At 45.5% G+C, this 13,393-nt stretch overlaps 5 protein-coding genes across 5 annotated transcripts; 3 read left to right on the forward strand and 2 right to left on the reverse strand.

The window, feature by feature from the left end:
- Positions 1-120: 120 nt before the first annotated feature.
- On the reverse strand, positions 121-1,559 carry F5B22DRAFT_660959 (uncharacterized protein; the record flags this gene model as incomplete). The annotated part of the gene is made up of 5 exons (XM_047980331.1): positions 121-497; positions 558-634; positions 707-1,089; positions 1,198-1,286; positions 1,373-1,559. 5 exons carry the CDS (start codon positions 1,557-1,559, stop codon positions 187-189), a joined length of 1,047 nt encoding a protein of 348 aa, XP_047826146.1. The 3' UTR covers positions 121-186.
- Positions 1,560-3,069: 1,510 nt separating this feature from the next.
- Positions 3,070-4,485, reverse strand: F5B22DRAFT_490700 (uncharacterized protein). Its single transcript, XM_047972351.1, has 3 exons — positions 3,976-4,485; positions 3,692-3,924; positions 3,070-3,627 (listed from the first exon to the last, which is right to left on the reverse strand). Exons 1-3 carry the CDS (start codon positions 4,211-4,213, stop codon positions 3,304-3,306), a joined length of 795 nt encoding a protein of 264 aa, XP_047826147.1. The 5' UTR covers positions 4,214-4,485; the 3' UTR covers positions 3,070-3,303.
- On the forward strand, positions 4,393-5,317 carry F5B22DRAFT_491120 (uncharacterized protein). Its single transcript, XM_047972354.1, has 3 exons — positions 4,393-4,736; positions 4,819-4,924; positions 5,006-5,317. The coding sequence occupies exons 2-3, from the start codon at positions 4,855-4,857 to the stop codon at positions 5,125-5,127; spliced, it is 192 nt and encodes a 63-aa protein (XP_047826148.1). The 5' UTR covers positions 4,393-4,736; positions 4,819-4,854; the 3' UTR covers positions 5,128-5,317.
- Positions 5,318-5,340: 23 nt separating this feature from the next.
- On the forward strand, positions 5,341-8,230 carry F5B22DRAFT_626296 (alpha/beta-hydrolase). Its single transcript, XM_047976238.1, has 2 exons — positions 5,341-5,854; positions 6,005-8,230. Exons 1-2 carry the CDS (start codon positions 5,539-5,541, stop codon positions 7,585-7,587), a joined length of 1,899 nt encoding a protein of 632 aa, XP_047826149.1. The 5' UTR covers positions 5,341-5,538; the 3' UTR covers positions 7,588-8,230.
- A 2,216-nt stretch (positions 8,231-10,446) lies between these two features.
- On the forward strand, positions 10,447-12,168 carry F5B22DRAFT_660979 (acyl transferase/acyl hydrolase/lysophospholipase; the record flags this gene model as incomplete). Its single annotated transcript, XM_047980332.1, has 4 exons — positions 10,447-10,525; positions 10,578-10,749; positions 10,799-11,074; positions 11,133-12,168. 4 exons carry the CDS (start codon positions 10,447-10,449, stop codon positions 12,166-12,168), a joined length of 1,563 nt encoding a protein of 520 aa, XP_047826150.1.
- Between the last annotated feature and the right edge of the window lie 1,225 nt (positions 12,169-13,393).

A 13,393-nucleotide genomic window follows, 5' to 3' on the forward strand; every position in this document is an offset into this window, starting at 1 on the left:
TGGATGGAGATAGCTTAACAAAAGCGTTGGGGCTGCTAATTGCAAGTTGCGATAATGTACCACGACGCGATCTCAAGACCAATCCACTTACTCCCGATCGTGAGTGTTCACGTCATCTCATTTCATAACCCCTTTCCATCTTATGATAGAACAATCATAGCCCACTAGCTCTAGTTCAATCACACTTTAATTGGACACTTGCACTCTTGGTCCAGACTCAGCATCATGTGGTCTGCTCCTCTCGCTTGGGTTCGCGGAGGCGCTTCTACTGCCAAATGCCAATTGAACCTCGCTCTCTGGAAGTTTCGTGAAGATAGGTAGCTCATGGGAACCCTGAGACTGAGAGATCTTGGATGTAGAGCGCATTTTCGAGGCAATGAGAGAGGCCAGAGGGGAAAGGAGATTTGCAAGGACCGGCCAGAGTAGCGGCCCACAAGCAGCAATAATACCAACTTGTACTTCCACGAGATTCCAAATCGAAACTCCCGTGAGAATCACTAGAAATGGGAAATCAGAATCTTTTGAGCTTAACATGGTTAATGTTGGTGAATACTGACATAGGCCATCTTCGGTGTACTGGCCAAGACTAGAGCGAATATAGATGTATCCCTTGGCAATAGATGCACCAACAGAGCTTGATGAATCAGATTAGCGACGATTTATTTGAAAAGCATCTTCATATACAACAGACAAGATAATAACTCACAGTGCACCAATTAGAAAAGCCGCCAATGTCAGTACCCTTCGTCGCGCGCTCATCTGTAATCGCATGACCACTGGAATAGGGATAATAAGCGTAATGAAGTCCGTCGCAATATCACTTCCCACTAGGCCATACCCACTAGGTACAGCACTTCCACAATACTTAAGATACTGGGTTGGTGTTCCAAATACCGCCCAAAGGTGCGAGCCGCATTCAAGGAGGCCAGCTAATATGAAAGCAGTAGCCCATGCGGTAATGATAACCATCCAGACAATCAGAAAGCGACGTAGGGCAACTTGGGCAAAGAGATGCCAGTAGAGGAAGCATACAGACAGCTTGATGAGGCCCAAGGCTGCGACTCCCAGCAGCAAGAAGGCGAGTTGAATCTTGGACGAGTCAGCCCTAAGCATCTGGTCGCAAAATACAGTGCAAGATGGGCAGAATCGAAGAGTATATAATGCAGCATGTTTTGATGGAAGCAAATGTCCACTTACATGTTTTGCCTTGTTTAGCTGCCCAGTGACACTGGTTGGGTCAACGAGCGTAGCCCCGATTCTATAACCAAGAGATTTGATGGCAACGCCTATCAGTGGTTAACACAGATGGTCTGTTGATGGTGATCCTGAACGAATCGAAGCAGAATTATTCGCCCGGGTATTTGAGACTTGCCATATATCTCCAGAACAGTTAGTCCGGTACCAAAAACCCATCCAGCTATGATCAACCAATCGCTCACGAGGTAGCTTTGATGGGCACGGATGCGATTCACACATCGTAGTACAAGACTCGACGTAGACAGAAGCCAGAGAATAACAGAGCCTGCAATCAAGCCTGCGGGATCCTCATACATGCCCATGGTGCGAGAACTACTGCTCAAAGTTGGAGCACAAAACAAGCTCGAGGGGAAATAAGGAAGCAGAATTCAGGGCTATAGCTAGGGACGAGTTGCTCAAATCCTACAGTATGAGGAGGAAATAGTGAGGCAGGCATACCAGATTATAGAGTCGCTATTGAGCAAACCATGCCGGGATTGTCTTCATTACTAACAACCAGTATATGGCGGCTCGATATGGTAGGACTGACCTAACACGGTCTCGCTATGCGAAAGGGATCGGGATCAACCTGCGGCTTAACAACGCCGATGGGTAGAATGCAACGGTCATGTCGTATCGCTAAGACCGCCTCGCGCTTCACAGCTGGTGGACGGTTACAGTTGAGCGCTGTCTGACTTAAAATACTGTACACTGTATACCACCAGCATGCATGAGGTATAATCGCTTCCTACATAGGCATGTTGGTACTACACATCTCGAATGCATATTAGACACTTATGCAAGCCGACTGATACGCAGGCGCAACAACAGTCTGTTATGTGAATGTTCAGTGCGGGGCTAACAGCAGGTCTAGGGTTGTTCCTCGGGAAGGAGTGACAAGGACCAGGTTCATATACAGAACAGAACCAACTTGCACGAATGAAGGGGTCCTTATAGGCTAGATCGAGTGTCCCCTCTGTCGTTATCATGCGAGACGTTATGACTCGTTCTTTTCTCGCTTCTTTGCTTTTTTTATTTCTTTCCGTGACTCTATACCCCACTAAGCACATGGTACCCGCTATTCGGGGAGCTTTCCGAAAGAAGCGAAATGTATCAAATGTTCCTCTGAGCCCAAGTGGATAATTATCGTGAATTTTGCTGAAATATTGCGATAGTGCCAAAGTGGCATTAGCGTTGACTTTTGCACTTCATCAAGTTTGAAACTATTTACACGACTTACATGGCCTTGCAGGAAGAGCTACTTGACGCCAACGTCAGAGCCTGCCTCGGAAACAGCGGCGATTTACCTGGTGAAGGTGCCAGAAGTACCAGAAGTACCAGTTTCTGCTTTAGAACCAACGGCCTACCATCTCGGAGCACGATGACATAGCGGATACGATGTCACAGCCTAGGCCTTGGATATTGAGATCCTGTTGGCTCTATTAACGAGAAATCTCTTATATACCACCACACGTGCGCTTTCCAAGCCCAGATTCTCAATGGGTAATTTATTAGTAGGTTTTCAGGCGTATATTGTATCTGTGCCTCACTCACGTACTGTCGAGATGCCAAAAATGGCTTTCTGTGAGGACTCCACATCGGTTCTTCAACCTTGACTACCGGCAGCCCTACCTAGGTAAATTGAAGAGTCAACGGGAACACCAACTGTTGAACGTATGTGGGGCTATATAATAACCGTTAGACCGCTCGAACGTCTAACGGCGACATTTTTGACGTTCGAGACCAACACCAAGGATCCGGCCCGCTCGAACCACTAACGGTTGTGGCTGTCGTGCATCATGCATTCATGCGAGGGCTTTTCGTCCTCACCGAGGAATGTATGTTTGGAGGAACAATGGGCGTGATCCCCTGCATTTACGCCTCAGCGATTTGCCGTACAAGGTAGGAAAGATCTGCGTGTCTCAGTTGAACCAGCAATTTATACACCGAGTAGCAAAAGGTCCTCCCCGGCCCTCCATAATATAGTCACACAACACCACTAATCGTATCCACTATACAATTCTGCCGCGTACGTACCTGTCCCTAGACTAGTGTCATATACGGTACTCAGCCACGGCGCATTGTTGCCGTCTCATTGCCCTTAAATAAAATCTCCGGCGGTCCAACAACATCCTCTAAACTTGCTGCTCGTTTAGACATCCAATCGTGTAACGCCTCCCAGTCTACACATGCGTGAGGCTGTGGAACCCTAACTGCTGGCTTATAGCGACTGTGTGGAGTCCATTCGAGTGTGTAAACGCTCACATCGGCCGCACACATGACCGCTTGTCTAAGCGACTCCAGACAGTGGTCCGCGTGAAAAAATAACTCATCCCATTGCTGCTCACCTTGATAGTAGTAATCACGGTGCATGTATTGCTTGATTCGCTTCTGCGCGACATAGGTATATCAGCAGGCTTCAAATCACGTCTAGTATTTGTTGATTCAAACTCACCACACAATGTAACGAGTGGGATATACCGAGCCCACCAACATAGCCTCCGTCTCGATGTTTGATAGATGTCGCGTTGTTTGCTAGCTTCAGTTCTTTTTCAGATAGCTTTATTGCTGTCGCGGAGAGCAAATTGTGCCAGGCTTCATCCATTTCTGCCCGTGGTTGACCGACAAACTTGGGAGTGTCCGGGTCGCCCTGAAGCCATTTGTTCACGTAGGTAACCGGTGCGGGTGCTGTCTGACTGTTAGCAGAACTCGAACAATCCTAGAGGGTTCCCAACTCACAGTATGGTATTTGCGCCCCTGGTTTAAGTGACGGACACTCCCTCACCTTGAAGAAATAGATGAATAGCATAAGACCCAAGATAAACGAAGAGGAATAGACGGCAAGGAGAACGTAGAATCTTCGGCGCCAGATAGATTCAAGATTACGGCCCGGTCCCGGCGATCTTATCTCCTGTGCCTCTTCACATGAGTCAATAGGTTGGTACTCATGTTTCTTATTATTAATTATAAGGGGCATGGTGAGTTGTTCCAATTTAGCAATCGTGATGCACACGACGTACGTGATTGCTGAGGACAGAGTATATAGTGGAGGTCAATAGATATCATGAAAGGTGAAACGAGATTGTGTTAATCAACAGTATCCTTGATATTTGCCGAATGATGTGAAACTGCTAAGTAATGGCCAAATACCCTCGCCTTTGAATGTTGGGGGGAACAGTAGAAATTAGATCGTTAGTCAATGATGGTGGGATCAAACAACTATACCTCGTATTCGTTAGGAAACGCAATGAACCAAACCTAGTAGCTATTTCTAACTGGGCATGCCACCGGCATCCTTGGATGTAATACACTGACGAAGTTGGCGCCTTTTTCTTCACCTGCAACATTGATTCACCTGACCTTCCGGGGTCGCAGCGTAGGTCAACATTGCATTACGCCGCCGAGCTGCATCGGAATGTGCCCAGCCCTGTTGATAATGGGTAACTTCGTCACAGATAGCGCCAAAAGTGATTGCACCTATATTCAAAAGCTCGCCAGTTGTCAGTCGTGGTCCTGCAACTTCAGACTCTTACAACCCACGAATGCTCTCTACGATACATACGCTCACACCCAGCCTCCCAGCCATCACCTACAAAATTAAAACATCGATTCTTCATAATGAAGGTTGCTGTGCTCTTAATTCTCGCTGCCTCAGCTTTTGGTTTGCCTTTGCTGCGTGATAACACGGGTGAGTGACCCTCGAATCGAGCCATTTCCTTCTTCAATCCAAGTCACGGCCATCCGGGTTTTCACAACTAACGGAAGATAGACTCAGATGCTACAGCCAAGCGCGATGGCTCTACAGAATTCGACACAGATCTATGCCTCGTCAAGAGGGCGGAGAATAGGCGTGGTATCATCGGAGTTGGTATCAACAATTGCGCATTTTAAGGACTACTCAGGTACTTTCTTGACGTAGCTTGGGGATGGCTGTCGTCAGCTATGGAAGTCTCCAGGGGCCTGTATACCGTGCGCATACGGTGGAACCTACTCAAACTGTGGTGGTACTTTGGCACCAGTACATGGAAAGATATTTTGCACCCCGCTCAGGCTTTTGCATATTACGTAGCATACGTAGCAATTCCAACTTGCATTCGCATAACATTGTAAGCCATGACAGCTGTTAAAGGACTAAGGATGCCTGCTTGATAGTAATCGACCGTTGCTGGATATCGCTAGAGCTCCTTCAGGCACTTGTCCATCAGCCCTTTGTTCACTTGTGAACACTACCAACAGTCTCCCTTCTTCGACCTCTTTACTTAGTGTTCTTGTGCCTTTTTCCCTTGGTATTTTACAGACATCATGAGAAATCATGCATGGCTCTATGCAGCCTTAAATGGCTTAGCTATTTGTTCGACTATTGCCGCAGACCCTATCGTTACCCTCAGCAGAGATCAAGTCACGTATCGTGGGAAATTGAGAGGCTTGGTGGAAGATTTTTATAATATCAAGTTTGCGCACGATACTTCAGGTGCTCAGCGATTTGCACCACCAAAAGCATACAGCCCTGCGCCAGGCAGCGAGATTGATGCCACCATTCCCGGCCCGGCTTGTCCCCAAATCGGAGCAGGCATACCGCCATTCTTTCCAGAAACCCCTAATCAGAGTGAAGATTGCCGTGAGTGACATCAACTTTACGTCGCTCACACTTGAGCATTCCCAAAATGGTCACATATCACCCCCGGTCTTCCTGTGATCAAGATTGTTTTAGGATAATCATACTTTTCCTACTGTACGATGCACATTTGCTGATATCAATGCTGGGAAGTCAATCTCCGCATCACCAGGCCTTCTGGGATCACTGCAGACCTGTTGGATAAACTTCCTGTCGTTGTTCATCTTGTTGGCGGAGGTGTCGTCAAGGGTTCTGCATACGACGAACCTTTTGATCCCGCCAACCTCGTAGCGCAGTCTGTGGCTTTGAGCAAGCCTATTATCCATGTTGTGCTCAATTACCGCCTGACGATATTTGGCTTTGCGCGTCTGCCTGTTCTAAATGAGCAGAAGTCTCTTAATGTAGGGATGCGAGATCAGCGAGCTGGATTCCAATGGGTCAAAGACAATATCGCTGCATTTGGAGGTGACCCGGATCGAATCACATCATTTGGCCTCAGCTCTGGAGGGACTTTCTCTTCACTTCATCTTTCGACATATGGGGGTGAGCATGGTGTTCCATTCACACAAGCATGGGTTATGTCAGGCCCACCTGGTACAGCACTTAACATGACTTCTGATGCGACGGAAAATCATACTTATGCTGTCGCTGAGAGGCTCGGGTGTAATAACAAAGATGATGACAGAGCGGTTCTAGACTGCTTGCGTCAAGTGCCAATGGATCAGCTTACGGAAGCTGCCATGGCATACTCAATCGATAATCACCCGCCAGCTGGACTTTTCACATTCATCCCTTCTGTTGATGATGATTTCCTACCAGAGAGGCAGTCCACTCTCTATAAATCGGGGAGATTCGTCAAAGGGATTCCTATGGTCTTTGGTTGGGTCCAAGACGACGGCGCCACCAATGCAGGTCCTGCTCCTTTATTCCAAAGCGAGGAGGATATGAAAACCCCTATTCGAAATTTTGCCCACGCCCTTACTGACGATGACTATGCAAAACTCTTTTCGCTATATCCTGCAAAGAGTTTCCAGGAGGACGTTCACAATTATGAGGCCCGCAAAGCCGAGGATGATCCTGATGCGTCCGTCCACTATTTTCGCATTGCGCGCATTATGAGGGATCTTCTATTCACGTGCTCCTCCATCGACTTCGGGTTCGAAATAGCGAGGCAGTCGCAGGATCCAAACGGCTTCTCCAGCGTCTATCACTACGTGCTCAATCAGAGCATGGTGACACCTCTATTTCACGCAGCTGGAATGCCCTATCTAGGCGCTGTTCATGGCAGTGACCTGGATTATCTCTACAATAACATGTTTCCGCGGGATCAGATGTCGGATAGTGATAAGCATGTCTCTGATACATTGATTTCGTCTTTCGTCAACTTCGCATATACGGGTAGCCCGAACAGCGAAAGCTTACCATCGTGGCCTCATTCATTCTCAACTTCTGATAACCTAGATGAACTTGAAAGCAAGATCGATAGCCCTTCATCGTTTAATCTGCGAGTGATAGGTGGACCTCTGGGGGGAGGGGCAGTGCGCATGTTGAGAGGGTCTTCCAATTTATCCTCCGGTGAGCAGGAAGGTATTGCGCAGATTCCGCTGGGGAATGATGTCCAATATGGAGAGATGAAATCTCGGATATACCAAGACAGACAGCGAGAAGTTGATCGGGAGGATCTTCTACTGCGTTGTGCTTTCATCAACGGTCTCGCGGAGAAGCTAGGCCATTAGCTTATTCTTTGCAGACAAATTTGATCGTTTGATGCACGTATTCTGACATTTTGCTAAAACCTAAAACCCAGGCCCAATGTCAGGTGTGCCCCACCTTACAAGGTTCCACAGTCACTCGGGGTATACAGTATGTAGCCCAGTAGCCCAGATACAGACCCATACTTGGAGAATACATCATCTTCCCAGTCATCCAAGAGTGCCACCAACACCCAAGGTGGGATATGTATTAACCTTATGGGTCACCAAATCATTATGAAGCATCCCGATTGTCAACTGGGCTGGGCTGGGCATGTTCAGAAAAGTGTAGTTTGCTCAGATGATAGTGCGACTTGAGCAAAGTAGTTCAAATGATTAGCCCCTTTTCAAGAATTTGTAAGAGATGAACGTTTGAAGCCCGAACTGAATGTAGCAAGCCTGACTAAGGGATGAAAATCCTTCGGAAAACCATAACAACAAATAATCACCTGCAGAAGACGCATCAATATCAAATCAGCCTCGCTGCAGGGAAATAATCGAAACAAATAATTGTATGCTTAATCAAATTACCAAGGGAGGCCCCAAGGAGAGTCGAGATTCAACTGAGATATTCCACCCCTGTATGAGCTAAACAGCAAAGGGCCAATAGCGCCGTCGAAAATCGAACGTAACTTGCTATTTAACGCACCCAGTGAAGGGGTTAACAGCGATAGGCCTCCTGGAGCCACCGCCACTGTCGCGCACTACCCTGTACACTGAGATCTTACTCGCCGTCATCTTTCGATCATCTCCCTAAAACCAAACACTCCTCAGACGAGTGGCGAAGCTTGTGAAGGGCGCCGCCATTATCCAGTATGTCCAGGACCTAATGACTCTGTATTTCAGATCATCTGCTTCAACTGTAAATAGTCTCTCTTGGAACGTGCACTAGCTCACTTCCTCTCATCTGACCCCATCTGACCCTCCATGAGAGAAACGATGACGCGGAGCCGCAAAGTAGTGTGGTACGTATGTGAGGCCTGTGAAGTGAACGAGGTATTATTTGGTCATTTTTCAAGAATGTGGTATGGCAGCTGACGCACCCCCAAGTATTACGTAGGTCCATGACCTAGTCGCTGTCTTTTGTGTAGGCAGTATGCTAAAGATGCCATTTAGCTCACCTCCTTCACGGTTCTCCGTGGCGAATAGCGCAGGCATTGTGCATTGTGCAGCCACAGGATGCTCAAACAGCCATGTGGCGGACCTAGATGTTATCTGTCCGGTAGGCAGAGGCTTAGAATGGAAGGTAGCATGAATGGCGGGCGTTAATTTCCTCCAAAACCCGCAAGTTCGCCAGAGCCGCACCTCGCCGCACTTTGCTTTTTCTGTGATCTGAAGAGTAAGCTGAAGGAAAGGCTTGTATTGGCGTTGGCGCTGAAAGATCATTGGTTTGTCACCGATCTGATGTGCAAATGGTGCTACGATATATGACTGCGCCATCACAGGATCCTCTAAGCGCTAGGGCATTCAGATACCTATGCGCCATGCTCTTGAATTTGTCCTAAATACACAATGCAAGATAAGGCGGCAGCATATCTCTGAAGACATCATCCCAACTGACCCGTATCACATGCATGAAAATTCAGCAGGGCAGTTGTACAATCTTGTAACGGAAAGCGCCGGTTTTCATTCAGAGAGTTTAGAGCTGAGAAGAAACCAAAAACGTGGGTAATACATTTGAAGTATAATTATAGGGTACGAAAGTATCCCCGTCAAGCCCTGTCTGGCCTGCTCTCCTAACACCCACGCCAGACTTAGACATTCAAGAAAATATCCCATGAAACGTATGTTTACACTCGTGTTGTGGCGTAAATACTCTTTTCCTGGCCAAAAACAGATCTCTTCACGGCCATTGATAACGGGATTGGTACAGAGGCAATCTGCACTGGCCCTTCTCCAGAGTCTTTGTTGGCGGGGACAATAATGTCTGCGTGCATTTTCCACTTTTGCACTGGAATCTTCTGAATGGTTGACGACTCATTTGCTGTTGAAAACAGTTAATATCATTATAGAGATGATTTCGGAACTAGACTCGCCTGAATTTTTCAGATCCTTCATCTGACGAGTTTGTATACTACCGGTTGCATACTCGTATACTTCAATGCGTCTTTCGCCAGCGAGATCACCGAGGGTCACGTTCGATGCTTGCGTAGAATTAGAAGCCATAGTGATAGAGATGGGTCGTTTTGGTGGGAGACAGCGAGGCTAGGTGCAAGAGACAGTCGAGAGAGTCCGGGAGATTCTAGGAAGAGAGAGGCCCGGGGTGCGTGCGGTTTTTTTGTAGTCGCCTTTTGGTGAAGCAAGGGCAAGAATCGGGGCTGAGGTCATGCGGTCAGGGATTATGGATTGTGGTGGCGCAACCTCAGCAATCAATGCCCAAAGTGTTTGAGTGGCTTCAGCTCTCATAGAACGTTAGCCAATAATAATAGTAATTTGTACTTCCCAAATCCAAAGCCTCTCATCTCCTGGGCTACTGTGGGGGCCGCTCAAACCACAACAGCATTTATCTTATTGGGTAGAGGTGTACATCAAGCTGAAGGAGAAAGTTGGATTTCATTGTCATCAACAGCCTTTGATAATTCGAAGCCCCCACCCGACACACTCTTCTCAGTGAGCATCTCATCTGGCTGTACTCTTGTGGCTTTTGGCGAAGAGAATGTCGAGCCTTACATCTAGCTTGACCGAAGTCAGATTACAAGGTCACCGTGTTCAATACCAATGTCAGAAGCTAGAGTTATATTAAGGTCCGAGCATTCCTCAGCCTGGTGGAAGAGAGGTTAGATCCGTACACTCCATAACTTATCTTCAAACTCGCGACTACACCTGCTAACAACGCTTACGAATATGGCAAGACCCAGTACTGTTCAGTTAGTCCAGCAGCCAAATGACAATCAAGCATGGGCGCCTCTTGTTCTCTCTCTTGGTTCGTTTTACATCATTCGTGTTCTAAGGTTTGAACTAATTTGCTACACAAGACGGGGGCGGCGTGAAGGGACTTTCATCTCTTTATATTCTCCGCGAGATCATGAAAAGAATTAAACAACTTGACCTCGAGGACGCTCATAATGCCCTTGAAGATCGCTCCAATAATGAGCTGCCTCTACCCTGTCACTATTTTGACTTCATCGTCGGTACGAGCACTGGAGGGTAAGTTTCGCGCAAAGAAATTCGTCACCCGTACTAAAAATGCTTTGAGCCTTATTGCAATTATGCTTGGGCGACTTCGAATGGGAGTAATCGACTGTATTAAGCAGTATCTCATATTTTCTAACTATATCTTCCGACCTCCGCGCTTGCGCTATATTCAGCATTATTCGAGGTGGAAAGTACAAGAGGCCGTCAAAGGAGTTGTTCGGCAATTTTGTGGCTGTCACGGAGAGCTAGACAGGTGTACCGGCAGCGAGGATCTTCGACAGTTCGACTATTACGAGCGGTCTTCAGATTCAGCGCGTGCCAATAGAACGTGCAGAGCGTAAGCGTCAGCCTCTGTAAAACATACTTCGATGCGGATGTTAATATTTCCTATGTAGAGTGGTTTTAACTGTTCGCGAGGGTGGGACGACAACTTTTGACCCAAGGCCAGACGATAAAGTTATTTTATTTCGAACCTATAATCATCTGCCTCGAGACGCAACCAGTGATAAGAAGAACCCTGCAGAAATCAACCCGAGGGCTCTAGACCAAGCTCAATTACAAATACATGAAGCCTGCTCGGCGACGTCTGCTGCCCCGACTTATTTCAAACCCATCATGTTGTATGGCCGCAAGTATATCGATGGAGGCGTCCAAGCCAACAACCCTTCAACATATGCTTGGAACGAAGCAGTGCAAATGGAACATTACCCAGGCGGTAGTCAACTTTCAATCAACAACCAAGTCCTAGGAGGTGGTCAGGCTCCCGCAGCACCTAACAGCAATATGCCATATGCTTTAGTCAGCCTTGGAACTGGTATGACCGAGACGCAGCACCAATTTAGTCTCAAATCGATGATTTCCTTCGCAATCAAGAATATCACCGATACCGAGGCCGCCCATAAGGAGACCAAAGACAGAGCTGCGAATCTATCTCGTCATTATTTCCGGTTCAATGTTCCATACAAATCCCGCGAGCACGGGCACGGCGGCCTAGCTAAGGTCAGCATGAGCGCTTGCGAGAAGAGTCGCAAAAGACCTTTGCGCAACGAAAAGGCGTCAACTAATGAGAGTGCGCCTCAGCGACAAGGTACATTGAAACTCACAGATCTTAGAGCTCAAGAAGACCAAAGGATTTATGAGGAGGCCGAGAACGCCGAAAAAGGGCGGAAGGGTGGGTTCAAGCCTTCAAAATATCACTACAAAACTTTTGACGAGATACGGAAGCAAACCTTGGAGTATTGCGATGGGATTTCAGGGGAGATTAACGAGTGCGCGAATATTTTGCGAAAGCAGATGGTCAAGAGGAAAAATGATAATGGTGCTTCTGGAGCCTCTTTTGTTGCCTTTCGCCAACATCCAGATCCCCAGTGGAAGGATCCGAAGTCGAAAGGAGATGTTTCGACTACAGGGTCTCAACGAAGCCGAAAATAAACAATTATCTACAGCTCTTTCTTCCCTTTTCAGCATAATGATAATACATATTATACTCAAACTAGGCCCTCATTCAACGATTTAGAAATTTCCATGAATGCGAAGTTTGTACTCAGAGTAATACAATATCCACTAGCTCATAAGCACATGTCATTCAGGGGCTCTAAGGCAGGAATAGGACTCCTCGTGGCGCATTATTTCATTCAGGCGCTTCAATTTGCCTATTGATTAACTGTTTTCTGCATTGATTCAGGTGAGTAAGTCGGACGTGGCTATGCGTTTAAGAGATAATCAAGAGCACTTCACTGTCTTTTCAGCCTATCTCCTCAAATTACTTGACGAAATTGCCACAAATTAGTTCAACAACCTATTTAGCATTATCTATTTGGCTGAAGGAGAGTGAATAGTGGCCGAAGTCTTTAATATTGCCGTAGAAAGGCGGCATATCATCTGTATCGCCGACCGTTAAAGCACTGCCACTACAGTATTGCATGACCTCAGCAGGCCCCTGTATTCTGTGTCAGAAAGGGAAGGCGGTGATACTTGCGTTCCACATATTAGAATGCTAGGAATCTATATATAAGACCTTTATCTAGCTAAAATAATTATATTGAAACTTAGACTTCTAAATAATTTAATAGGATTATATATATTACTTTTAATAGGTTATAAGCTTAAATATTTACCTAAGCGTATTTTTAGCTATTAAGGGTTAAAATTATACTTTATTTTTAACCTTCCACTATTTACGAATATAAAATAACGATATACGTTAGAATTCTATTTTATTAATCCTATGGATAAAGATTATATTGAAATATTACTACTTTAAATAATAGTTAATAAGGCTAAGTTTTTAAGGGCTAACTTAAAGAATTTTTAACCTATTAATTCCTTAAAATAGATAAAGGTTAAGTAAATTATATATAACCAACTATTTAAAAATCCTTAACCTAACTTTTTTCTTTTAATAATTATAAAAATAATTATAATTATATTATTAATATTTAATAGTAAAAATATTATTAAATATTTATTATAACTTTTATAATTGTATATAATTTTAAATATTTAATATTATTTATTTTTTAAATATTTAAACTTTTTTTTATTTTATATATAAAGTTTTAATATAACCTAAATACCTTTTTAATTAAAAAAATATAAATAATTAAAATATTAATTTAAATTTAAATTATATTAATTAATTACCCTTATCTTTATT

Source organism: Xylaria bambusicola (assembly GCF_022495145.1).
Source record: "Xylaria bambusicola strain CBS 139988 unplaced genomic scaffold F5B22scaffold_66, whole genome shotgun sequence".
Classification (NCBI taxonomy): Eukaryota; Fungi; Ascomycota; class Sordariomycetes; order Xylariales; family Xylariaceae; genus Xylaria; species Xylaria bambusicola.